The sequence below is a fragment of the Eptatretus burgeri genome, chromosome 8 (assembly GCF_056783735.1).
Source record: "Eptatretus burgeri isolate ZD-2024b chromosome 8, Ebu_testis_v1, whole genome shotgun sequence".
Lineage (NCBI taxonomy): Eukaryota > Metazoa > Chordata > Myxini > Myxiniformes > Myxinidae > Eptatretus > Eptatretus burgeri.
Genome location: NC_140968.1, coordinates 80,473,702 through 80,486,842, shown reverse-complemented (window position 1 = coordinate 80,486,842; position 13,141 = coordinate 80,473,702). Strand labels below are relative to the sequence as shown.

Here is a 13,141-nt window from a genome sequence, read left to right as displayed (position 1 = left end):
TGTGTTCAGTTAGGTTTCCCCAACGTTGTTTAATGGGAATTTTATTCATGTCACCCGGGCTGTGAATCTTCAGGTAGCCGTTATTCTTTGCTATCGTTATTTTGGACCAACCACCAACCGCTTCACACAACCACTTTAACCACAAGCGCAGAACCACACCACCGCGTTTCCCCCTCGGCACACGGTTGCCAGAGGCCTGGTCTTCGTCGAGGGAAAGCAGGCGGCCCCCGTTTCCCCCCCCCCTTCCCCGGACGAATGGCGTCTCCACGGTGAATTCTACCCTGCTGTGGAAGAAGACAAGTACAGCGGCAAGGGAGCGTCCCCGATTTGGGACGAGAAGGTTCCCGCAGGTTCTGGAAGGAGGGCGGGGCGAGAGCGGAGGAGCGGGGCGAGAGCGGAGGGGCGGGGTGAGAGCGGAGGGGCGGGGCGAGAGTAATAGAAAGGGCGCACGGGCGTTCGTTCTCTCTCTCTCTGGCATTCGTTCTCTCTCTCGGGCATTCGTTGTCTCTCTCTTCTCTCTCTCTCTCTTCTCTCTCTCTCTCTCTTCTCTCTCTCTCTCTCTCTCTCTCTCTCTCTCTCTCTCTCTCTCTCTCTCTCACTCTCGTTCGCTCTCTCGTTCGCTCTCTCGTTCGCTCTCTCGTTCGCTCTCTCGTTCTCTCTCTTGTTCTCTCTCTCTCTCTCTCGTTCGCTCTCTCGTTCTCTCTCTCGTTCTCTCTCTCGTTCTCTCTCTCTCTCTCTCTCTCTCTCTCTCTCTCTCTCTCTCTCTCTCTCTCTCTCTCTCTCTCTCTCTCTCTCTCTCTCTCTCTCTCTCTCTCTCTCTCTCTCTCTCTCTCTCTCTCTCTCTCTCTCTCTCTCTCTCTCTCTCTCTCTCTCTCTCTCTCTCTCTCTCTCTCTCTCTCTCTCTGTCGGGCGTTCGTTCTCTCTCTCGGTGGTTGCTGGAGTTGTCGCGGCCGCTGGACGCCGCGGAAGGACCTGGGCTGCTTCTGCCGGAGTTGGGTGAAGATCGGGGCTCATGTCCGAGTGGGGAGCTGGGAGCAGCCAGTCGGCGGAGGTCTGGGCGTCGCGAAAGAGACGTGAGCTGGAGGAGCAGCCTTACCTGCTGTGTCGCGCAAACCGCGTGCTCGTGTGGAGAGAGCCGGAGAGAGCTCGCCAGCCGCTGAGCAGGGCCTGGGCTCAACCGTGGCTACGCTCGCCGCCGTGGGGAAGGAGCATCGCGGGTCGCCCAAGCCAGTCACCACGAGGGTGCAGGTAACCTGCAACGGTCTCGTGCGACTCATTCGGTCTGCTAAGTCCCACGCCATAAAGACCCAAGAGGTCCAGTCTGACCCCATTGCCTTTGATGGGGTCTTTCCTGCTTTTCTTTGAACGAATGTTGTGGCGCCGTGTCTTGCGAAGTAAAACTGTGTAATTGACTGTACATTGATAATTGCTTATAGTCGGTTGTCGTGTTTGTACCTTACTCGTGTCGTGTCCCCTTCCCCCATTGACTGCATGATTGTTTGTATATGTGCTTGTGTGAATGTTACCCCGTTCGTCGTGTTTTTTTCTCCTTATTGAACTGCCATGTTGTTTCTCGGAATATAGTTGGTTTTTAAATAACCGTTAAATAGAATCGGGTCCAGCGAGGTCTGGCGATAATACCCGCTCGGTTATCTCAGAACGGAACGGACCGCTTAAGCAGTTCGTGTCCACGCAGACCTTCGCCGAGGTACGGTCCCTCGGTAGGTTACCCGCGTGGGTACTTGGGTTTTTCGATATTAGGGGATTGACCCTATTTCGCGCGGGTAGAATACGGAATGTGCCGTGGTGGGATTGAAAACCCACCCGTGACTGGTTTCTGGCGTTGTTCCAGAAAGTCACGACTGAATTGTCCGTCCGGTGGTCGAGACGGCCGCCATTGGCTAAAGCGGTCATTCGCACGCTGGGCGGTGTAGATTCGTAACAATATATATATATATATATATATATATATATATATATATATATATATATATATATATATATATATATATATATATATATATATATATATTCAACAATAACCAACTTGTTGCTCTCAATGAAATCCTTTCATCTTTGTCTGTAAAGTTCTGGGCCGAGTCCTATTCCTAACCTTCATCAATGATCTCTCTGACTGTGGAAAATTGTCTTTTTCTATTTGCTGTGACATTCCTTAACCTTCAGATGGTCATTCTGCAGCCTTTTCCCTATCTTCAGACCTTGACAAAATCACAAGATGGTCAAACACTTGTAGTGTGTCTTCCTCTCCTCCCCCTCTCTCTCTCTCTGGACTGTCTGGCAACCCAAATAATTCTCTCAAAGAAGTTCAGTCACTCAAATTCCTGGGACTCACTATTAGCCATGACTTTTTTTGCACAAACCACATTTCAAAGTTGGCCTGCAAAGCCAACCACCGACTGGGCATCCTCCGTCGTACAAAGTCCTTCCTTGGCACACCTGAACTCGTATCCACCTCCAAGGTCTTCATCCGCAGCTTAATGGAGTACTGCTCTCCCCTCTTTGCTCGCTGTCCTGCCTTGCATCATGCTCAGCTTGACCCCGTGGAAACCAAGGCCTTCAGGATCATTGGAATCTCTCACGATGAAGCTGAGTCTACGGACCTATCACTTTCACACGAAAGACATGTCGGTGGTCTGAAAGTCTGTCTTGTACCACCTCCTTTCTCGTTTTACACCCTCTGCCCTCTCCGTGCTTTGTTCCACCTCCAGGCTGTCCACCATCAACAGCATTCTGGTGAAGCTCCCTCCACTCATTTGTTCCTCTTTTTCACACCTGTGAAATCACTTTCCACAAACTCTTAAATCTCATTCTTCCCTCCAGGTGTTCAAGACAGCTGTTCACCACCATCTGAGATCATCCCCAATCCATAACCATGGTCTTTTCTACCCTCGTTCACCCCACCCCAAGGCCCGTCTTTCCTGAGTTTTCTTCTGTACATATCTTGTTCATTCCCTGTGTCTCCTCCTTGCCCTCTTATCTTTCTCCTGACATCCCTTATTTGTTCGTCTTCTATTTTGTCCCTCAACCGTGTTGTTGATGTGTTTTACCCCTCCTTTCTCCTGTTCCTTTTGTTCTATCTCCTCCATGAGCCTCGACGCTGTATTAAAAAAAGGAATGAATAGTGATGGTGGTGGATGGTTACTCTATGGTGAATGAAATTGTAAAATTATTATGGATTGAAGACGTGCTGTCTTTTAATATTAGTGGGTGGTTCCTCCGTGAAGAGTGGGCAAGCTATCGCCGGTACCCTCGCCAAATTCTTGTCCTAATCTTGATCAAATGTCAGGCCCAGCCGGCAATTTCGTTTAAGAGTTGGGCCAAGCTTCCCTCAACCAACCTCACAAGAACATGGGAATGATTGTGACCGTTAAAGATTTGAATTGAAGACAAGCAGGTTTTTCCATCGAGATAGTCACCAGCCGATACCGTCTTCGACACATTAAAGGACAATACTCCACAATCGATAAGGGCGCGTCATAAACAGGCTCCGCCCTTCTCGCGAATAGGGCGGGCCGAAGACGGACGGTCTTCTCATGGGCAATGTAAGTTATAGAGGGGGCGTGGTTTCGCTCGCTCGAATATGCGGCCTCCCATCGTAGGCCTCAGTCTTGTTACGCCACTGTTGCTCGCTTCCTGCAACGTCTTTTCCGGCGCTTTGGGTTCGAGTGGCGACGAGCAGCCTTTCTACAGAAACTGCATAAATAATTGTTCACGGAGATTTTGCTTCGGCGACGCACTGTCCAAGTTTGTGGCCCGCCAGCCCTTGTACATGCGTCTTACTGGTGTGTTTGGGAATGTGTGCGAATGATTCTGCTCTCTCTGTACCCGTACTTGTCTTTTTTGTGAAGTTTCTCTCTTTATTTCTATTTTTGTGTTCTTGTTTTTATTCATTCGCTATAACTTGCCTTGTGAGAGTTGGATGACACATACAGTGCAGTGTGTGCACGTTGTTCCCAATGTCCTTTTTCAGCCCGTTTGTCGGGGGCGGGAGATTGGGCGTGTTCGCCTGTGGTGATATATTGTCCGAAATTGGAGGTGTTATTTAACATCTTGTGATTTGTGTAAATATACATATTTTAATATCCGGATTTGGATTGCACTTCAATGTAATTCGGCTTGAATCGAGGATTCATCGATGTTTCGGTTTCATACCCTCCTCGTCTACAAACTAAGATAATGTATGAATCTTGTGGTACTTTTTCATGTGGATCATTCATCCCTGTGGTACTTTTTCATGCGGATCGTTCATCCCTGTGGTACTTTTTTCATGTGGATCGTTCATCCCTGTGATACTTTTTTCATGTGGGTCATTCATCCCTGTGGTACTTTTTTCATGTGGGTCATTCATCCCTGTGGTACTTTTTTCAAGTGGATCGTTCATCCCTGTGGTACTTTTTTTTCATGCGGATCGTTCGTCCCTGTGGTACTTTTTTCATGTGGATCATTCATCTCTGTGGTACTTTTTTCATGTGGATCGTTCATCCCTGTGATACTTTTTTCATGTGGGTCATTCATCCCTGTGGTACTTTTTTCATGTGGGTCATTCATCCCTGTGGTACTTTTTTCAAGTGGATCGTTCATCCCTGTGGTACTTTTTTTTCATGCGGATCGTTCGTCCCTGTGGTACTTTTTTTTCATGCGGATCGTTCGTCCCTGTGGTACTTTTTTCATGTGGATCATTCATCTCTGTGGTACTTTTTCATGTGGATCGTTCATCCCTGTGATACTTTTTTCATGTGGGTCATTCATCCCTGTGGTACTTTTTTCATGTGGGTCATTTATCCCTGTGGTACTTTTTCATGTGGGTCATCATTCATCCCTGTGGTACTTTTTCACGTGGATCGTTCATCCCTGTAGTACTTTTTTCATGCGGATTGTTCATCCCTGTGGTACTTTTTTCACGTGGATCGTTCATCCCTGTGGTACTTTTTTCATGCGGATCGTTAATCCCTGTGGTACTTTTTTCATGCGGATCGTTCATCCCTGTGGTACTTTTTTAATGTGGGTCGTTCATCCCTGTGGTACTTTTTTCATGTGGATCGTTCATCCCTGTGGTACTTTTTTCATGCGGATCGTTCATCCCTGTGGTACTTTTTTCATATGGGTCGTTCATCCCTGTGTTACTTTTTTAATGCGGGTCATTCATCCCTGTGGTACTTTTTTTCATGTGGATCGTTCATCCCTGTGGTACTTTTTTAAAGTGGATCGTTCATCCCTGTGGTACTTTTTTCATGTGGTACTTTCCATGTGGGTCATTCATCCCTGTGGTACTTTTTTCATGCGGGTCATTCATCCCTGTGGTACTTTTTTCAAGTGGATCGTTCATCCCTGTGGTACTTTTTTCATGCGGATCATTCGTCCCTGTGGTACTTTTTCATGTGGGTCATTTATCCCTGTGGTACTTTTTTCATGTGGATCATTCATCCCTGTGGTACTTTTTTCATGTGGGTCATTCAACCCTGTGGTACTTTTTCCATGTGGATCATTCTTTCCTGTGGTACTTTTTCCATGCGGGTCATTCATCCCTGTGGTACTTTTTTAACGTTTACATTCATCCCTGTGGTACTTTTTTAACGTGGATCATTCATCCCTGTGGTACTTTTTTTCATGTGGGTCATTCATCGCTGTGGTATTTTTTTCATATGGGTCATTCATCCCTGTGGTACTTTTTTCACGTGGATCATTCATCCCTGTGGTACTTTTTTCACGCGGATCGTTCATCCCTGTGGTACTTTTTTCATGCGGATCGTTCATCCCTGTGGTACTTTTTTAATGCGGGTCGTTCATCCCTGTGTTACTTTTTTCACGTGGATCATTCATCCCTGTGGTACTTTATTCATGTGGATCATTCATCCCTGTGTTACTTTTTTAATGCGGGTCATTCATCCCTGTGGTACTTTTTTTCATGTGGATCGTTCATCCCTGTGGTACTTTTTTCAAGTGGATCGTTCATCCCTGTGGTACTTTTTTCATGTGGTACTTTTCATGTGGGTCATTCATCCCTGTGGTACTTTTTTCAAGTGGATCGTTCATCCCTGTGGTACTTTTTTCATGGGGATCGTTCGTCCCTGTGGTACTTTTTCATGTGGATCATTCATCTCTGTGGTACTTTTTTCATGTGGATCATTCATCTCTGTGGTACTTTTTCCATGTGGATCATTCTTTCCTGTGGTACTTTTTTCATGCGGGTCATTCATCCCTGTGTTACTTTTTTCATATGGGTCATTCATCCCTGTGGTACTTTTTTCACGTGGATAATTCATCCCTGTGGTACTTTTTTAACGTGGATCATTCATCCCTGTGGTATTTTTTTCACGCGGATCGTTCATCCCTGTGGTACTTTTTTCATGTGGATCGTTCATCCCTGTGGTACTTTTTTCATGTGGATCGTTCATCCCTGTGGATCGTTCATCCCTGTGGTACTTTTTTCATGTGGATCGTTCATCCCTGTGGTACTTTTTTCTAGTGGATCGTTCATCCCTGTGGTACTTTTTTCAAGTGGATCGTTCATCCCTGTGATACTTTTTTCATGTGGGTCATTCATCCCTGTGGTACTTTTTTCATGTGGGTCATTCATCCCTGTGGTACTTTTTTCAAGTGGATCGTTCATCCCTGTGGTACTTTTTTTCATGTGGATCGTTCGTCCCTGTGGTACTTTTTTCATGTGGGTCATTTATCCCTGTGGTACTTTTTCATGTGGGTCATTCAACTCTGTGGTACTTTTTCATGTGGGTCATTCAACCCTGTGGTACTTTTTCCATGTGGATCATTCTTTCCTGTGGTACTTTTTCCATGCGGGTCATTCATCCCTGTGGTACTTTTTCATATGGGTCATTCATCCCTGTGGTACTTTTTCACGTGGATCATTCATCCCTGTGGTACTTTTTTAACGTTTATCATTCATCCCTGTGGTACTTTTTTCATGCGGATCGTTCATCCCTGTGGTACTTTTTTCATGCGGATCGTTCATCCCTGTGGTACTTTTTTCATGCGGATCGTTCATCCCTGTGGTACTTTTTTAATGCGGGTCGTTCATCCCTGTTACTTTTTTCACGTGCATCATTCATCCCTGTGGTGCTTTATTCATACGGATCGTTCATCCCTGTGGTACTTTTTTCTCGTGGATCATTCATCCCTGTGGTACTTTATTCATGTGGATCGTTCATCCCTGTGGTACTTTTTTCATGTGGATCGTTCATCCCTGTGGTACTTTTTTCATGTGGATCGTTCATCCCTGTGGATCGTTCATCCCTGTGGTACTTTTTTCATGTGGATCGTTCATCCCTGTGGTACTTTTTTCATGTGGATCGTTCATCCCTGTGGATCGTTCATCCCTGTGGTACTTTTTTCATGTGGATCGTTCATCCCTGTGGTACTTTTTTCAAGTGGATCGTTCATCCCTGTGATACTTTTTTCATGTGGGTCATTCATCCCTGTGGTACTTTTTTCATGTGGGTCATTCAACCCTGTGGTACTTTTTCCATGTGGATCATTCTTTCCTGTGGTACTTTTTCCATGCGGGTCATTCATCCCTGTGGTACTTTTTCATATGGGTCATTCATCCCTGTGGTACTTTTTCACGTGGATCATTCATCCCTGTGGTACTTTTTTAACGTTTATCATTCATCCCTGTGGTACTTTTTTCATGCGGATCGTTCATCCCTGTGGTACTTTTTTCATGCGGATCGTTCATCCCTGTGGTACTTTTTTCATGCGGATCGTTCATCCCTGTGGTACTTTTTTTAATGCGGGTCGTTCATCCCTGTTACTTTTTTCACGTGCATCATTCATCCCTGTGGTGCTTTATTCATACGGATCGTTCATCCCTGTGGTACTTTTTTCTCGTGGATCATTCATCCCTGTGGTACTTTATTCATGTGGATCGTTCATCCCTGTGGTACGTTTTTCATATGGGTCATTCATCCCTGTGGTACTTTTTTCACGTGGATCGTTCATCCCTGTGGTACTTTTTTTCATGTGGGCCGTTCATCCCTGTGGTACTTTTTAATGCGGGTCGTTCATCCCTGTGGTACTTTTTTCATTTGGATCGTTCATCCCTGTGGTACTTTTTCATGTGGATCATGCATCCCTGTGGAACTGTCATTTTATTAATTTTTTTTATTTCTGATTGCTCATAAGCCATTAGACTGTTTTCGTAGTGTGCACCCCTGCCCTCTTCCCCTTCACCCCCTGCATCGTCCTCTTCGCCGCCCTTTGCACCACCCTTCACTGCACTAAAACGGTACGTGGAGCCACTTTATGCCAATTTATATAATATCGGGCCTATTCACTGAGCCAGGTGAACTGTGTGACCTGCAGGCTGGGACTGTGTTGAGGAATGTCGCTATGGTTGCATGTGGCGCACAGTGGATCTTCTCCAAGAGGCTGGTTATGATGTTCCACAGTTCCACGGAAAGGTACAATTAGCAATCATTTGGACTCTTGGTCCTTGAATATGGATTGTAAAGGAGTTATTTTGCCTCCAAAATGGAATTCATTAAATGTTAAAGAAAAATAATATACTTAGCTTGGCCAGAGGAGAGCGTGTTGTATTTGGGTCTGTCTGTCTGTCCCACCAAGCTCTATAACACCACGAGAGAGGTCATAGGCAGCTTGTGATTGTCCGCATTGCGGAGTCTGCTCAGCATCCATGATTCCTCCTTTCATCCACAGTAGTGAGTGGGAACTGACTGGTTTTAATCCTTTAACTGCACTTTTCACGCTAATTCCGTAAAGAGTTCCATACTTTCAAAAGCACAAGCCTTCCTTATAGAGGCTCCTTGAATGTGTTATCACTAATTTACAGAACTAGGACACTGCTGGCTCACATGATCAGCCCTGGGATGGTTTGTTTATGTGTTCCTAGAAGGCTTGGGTATAGACGGCTTTTTGTAGCGGGGGTTTCTGCAAATCCACGAAATGACTAATTTTGAAGGGAAGTACTTCATTGGGAGTCGAGGGGATTACTTGAATATCGATGATACCGCACCTTTTAGGGGTGCAATATGTACTCTTCCATGGAATTGACGTCATGTGTCCATCTTATTGACGTCATATTTCTGCTATAAATTGTCGCGCATGGGACGCTATGGTCATCCGTTTCGGTTTACCTGTGAAGAGTTAAAACCGCATGTTTTGATTTTAAAAAAGAAATAACATTTCTGCATTTTGTTCAATAATTATTGTCATTTTCTCACAATGGTTTACTGTTGTGCAATATACTGCAACAGTCAATGCAAAGCTGGGACAGGGATTAGTTTTCACAGGGAAGTCTCAAGTATTACACTGGTCTGCGTCATTTCAGAGGTCTAGGTTTTCTCAACGGTTCTTGTATGCTTTTTGCATGCTGAATTTAGAAATGTATCTCATTTCGCTCAATCAGGTCAAGTTTTTAATTCGCTATCTCAATTTTAAGGAAAAAAAAAAATCCAAATTTTTTTTTTTTTTTTTTTTTTTTAAATTAGCATTTTTTAAATTCAAAATCAGACACATTGACAGAAAATTTACAAACTATATATATATATATATATATATATATATATATATATATATATATATATATATATATATAAAAAATAAAATGACGCACAAGTACCGTCAATGTGAAGTTCAACATTAAAAAGATGAAGGAAAACAATTGATGCGGAATAAATGGCTTTCACAAAGATTTTCGTCTGTTTCGCATCTAACATCTCTCTTGAGGCACCAACAGTAGTCTGCAAGCATGTTGACATCCCATCGGCCCTGGTACCTCTTCTTCCATCACTCGAATATCCTGGTGAAACCGTTCTCCTTGCTCCTCGCTGACATCACCACAGTTTCCCGGAAAGTAGTCTAAATGCGAGCTGAGAAAATGCATCTTTATAGACATGCGTGCACCAAGAGCCTGGAAGCTCTGCAGGAGCCCTTCCACAACACATTCATACTCTGGACTTCGGTGATTGCCCAGAAAGTTCGTCACAATCGATTTGAATGAGAGCCAGGCATTCCTCTCATTGCTCTCCATACTTTCGTCGAATTTAGGATCTTTCATAAGCTCCCTGATCTGAGGGCCATCAAAAATGCCTGCTATCAGTTTGGCTTCACATACGCGAGGAAATTTCTTGTTCAGGAAAGCGAAAGCTCGACCTTCTTTGTTCAGTGCTTTGACAAAATTCTTCATAAGTCCGAGCTTGATGTGCAGTGGCGGAAGTAGAATCTTCTGAGGATTCACAAGAGCGTGTGACACAACGTTGTGGGAACCTGGTTCCTGGCCAGATCTTTTTTGGCCAGTTGCATTGTGCATAGTGCTGCTTGTCTGCTTGGCTGTCCCACAGACAAAGAAAGCAGGGGTTTTTGGTGTCGCCACCATTTTAACCATCCACGCGGCCGGCTTGTGTCCGATGCGGAACGTTTCCGGGCCGGATCACGCAGACGCAGACGCGCACGTGCAGGCCGTGCATGAAGTACGCCGCGGACCTCGCACATGCCGTCGCATGAACCCGGCGCGGTAACCAAATTAATCCTGCATGGCGCAGAAGGCTCGCCACACCCGTCTCCCATCTGAAACCGTCCGAGGTCCATTTCTATGCGTGCACTCACGCATGCCATTTTACTCACACTATACTTACGTTTCAACACACATTTCGACACACTCGTACCCTTAACCACACACACCAGGACATTCAAATCGGGGATTCGTGCTACCACAAGGGGTCCCGGGACCTCTACCCGCCCAAACTCTGCGTGGACCCGTTCACAACACTCATCCCCTCTACCTCATTCGGCCCGATCGGACTCACCTCGTCCCGATCTTCCTCGAGAGAGCGTATTTCCTCCCTCCGTTCCTGAAGGAGGCTATCCTGCTGCTCGCACTGGGTCACCAAACATTCCCCAAGCTCGACCCCCTTGTCCCACACGAACTCTATGTGTGTGCGTTGGTCCATTTCATTTAATTCGTCCTCTATTGATTTCTCTGTCTCCGTCACCTCGTTTATTATTTCCGTTTCTTCCTGGCTCTTTCTCCCTGTTAATATTTGCGTCTCCGTCACCTCTTTTATTTCCTTCGTCATCTCCCCTTGTCTCCTTTGTTTCCTGCGTCCCCGTTGTCATCACCTCTACCTCCTTTAATTTCCCCGTCACCTCGTGTTTCTTCCGTCGTCCCCTCGTGTCTCACCCTACACGTTTCGGTCACCCCAATTACCGTGACGGCGTCTCTCGTCCCGACCTTGCCCGTATCCATCGCGGGCCGGACACATTCCACACTCCCCCTCGTTGGTTCGGTGTCTCTAACACGTGGTGCCGCCATCATGCAATCCACTGCCTGCCTATCCTCTCTCCATGCCTGCCTGTCTGCGTTCATCGCATCCATTTTGGCATTCACGTTCTCCACAAATCGTTTCATAACCTCCATGCGGTTTCCCATGTTTTTCTCATTCGTTTTCATTTCGTTCATATCCTGCATCAATCGTCCCATCATTTCCAACATCTGGTCGGTGCTGGGAATTGCGGGGGGGGGGGGGGGGGTGCTCATGCGCCGCCCCAGCCACTGCGCCCATTACAACCTCTGCGTTCGGTTGCGGGGGAAGTTCCTGCATGGGGGTGGTGGCCTGAACCGTGGGTTATATTAACACTGCACTACCACTACCCACCTGCCTCAGCTCGTCTTGGCTGGCCATGTCGCATGTTGGGAATAAATTTTAAAATGCTCGTAATTTGGGGGAACGAGGGGGGGGGGGAGAGGGGTTTGCTCCGTACACCCCTGATCCGAATCCGTGACTTTCGCTACGGAGACTGAGGGGCTCAAATTCCGCTCCTGAACACCAATTGTTGCGGGGCCGGGTCGTAAGCCGCGAGCACGACCGCTAGACGGAGCTGCAAGTCGGCTCGACCGATCGCCCGGAATTCAGATCGTACTCCTCCGGAGAATACGGGTCCTTTGTTTTGGACCGTGAAGCATCAATATTTCCACCACATGGTACAGGGTTATTTGCCAAATCTTTAAAATACCTCGAGACCATGTGACGATCAACCGAGTCTTCACACCCTCGACGGAACTTGTACGAAAACGAGCCGCTGAGCGCACTCGTTCCGTATGTGATTCTGAGGGATTTAATCGCCGAGAACCGTCGGTCCCGATTGTCCCTTTATAACGGCAATGGCCAGCTAATTCCCTGGCACGCGGCACGCTCAGTCAATGAAAGAATAGACGCGAACGAGCTGAAAACATTCAACAAATGTGATATTTATTTACAATTGGGAAAGGGGAAACACAGAGCAAAACTAAATCGACTATTAATAAATGCGATGCAAATATGTACAGCACAGGCACTTAACAGTTTATGACTTAAAGACGATTTGCCCACACACACGCACACACACACACACACACACACACACACACACACACACACACACACACACACACACACACACACACACACACACACACACACACACACACACACACACACACACACACACACACACACACACACACACACACACACACACACGAAGTGGTGGCTGACACCTTTATTTCAGCCTTGAGCTCGGAGGATAGTTGAGCTGAGGGCCAGGGTCTACCTTGGACCTGCCCGCCTCATGCTTTCTTCAGCATGACTGTTCGGCGCCTGTCCCTGCCACCAAAACCTCGACTCCGTTCCCTCCGGGGACGGCACGCAACCCTTCTGGCTCTGGCGGCGGGTGGTCTTTCACAAGCTCGATATTTTTGGAGGAGGAGGAAGACGTTCCAGACGACAGTGACACGACCAGTCCAGGCCTTCTGAGACGAGCGCTCCCGCAACACGAGCGCTCCTTCCTCGCCTCTCACTGGCTGGCTCGCTGCTCACTGCTCACTCCTCCTCAGTGGCTCACTCCCTCTTTGGCTGGCTCCTTTTCTTCCTTTTATGCGTTCCAGCACGCTCAAACCCCCCCACCCATCCCTCCCCGGCGCGTGGGGAAAATCCCGGGGCGGGGGATTGTTGTTCGTTTCTGCAGCATCCTTCTAACCGTCATTCTTGTTTACGCTGCAAGAATCTCAGGGCGGGAGGGTCATTGTTTTCTGCAGAATCCCGAAAAAAAACTCCTAACTATTAAAATAAATCACAGCGCATTTACATTGATTCACCCACAAGACAAG

The 13,141-nt window shown here is 46.8% G+C and overlaps 1 protein-coding gene across 2 annotated transcripts in view; it reads left to right on the top strand.

Annotated features, from left to right (window-relative positions):
* The first annotated feature begins 3,559 nt into the window (after positions 1–3,559).
* PGAP3 (post-GPI attachment to proteins phospholipase 3) overlaps positions 3,560–13,141 on the top strand; it is a 38,908-nt gene continuing 29,326 nt past the window's right edge. The window contains exons 1-2 of one of the 2 annotated variants that reach the window (XR_015061077.1): positions 3,560–3,803; positions 8,341–8,438. Coding sequence is in view for 1 of the 2 variants with exons in the window: in XM_085892770.1 (XP_085748896.1) it covers positions 3,602–3,803; positions 8,341–8,438 (300 nt within the window). In the remaining variant the exon portion in view is untranslated. The remainder of the gene's footprint in view (positions 3,804–8,340; positions 8,439–13,141) is intronic. The other variant, XM_085892770.1, reaches the window with a different exon arrangement.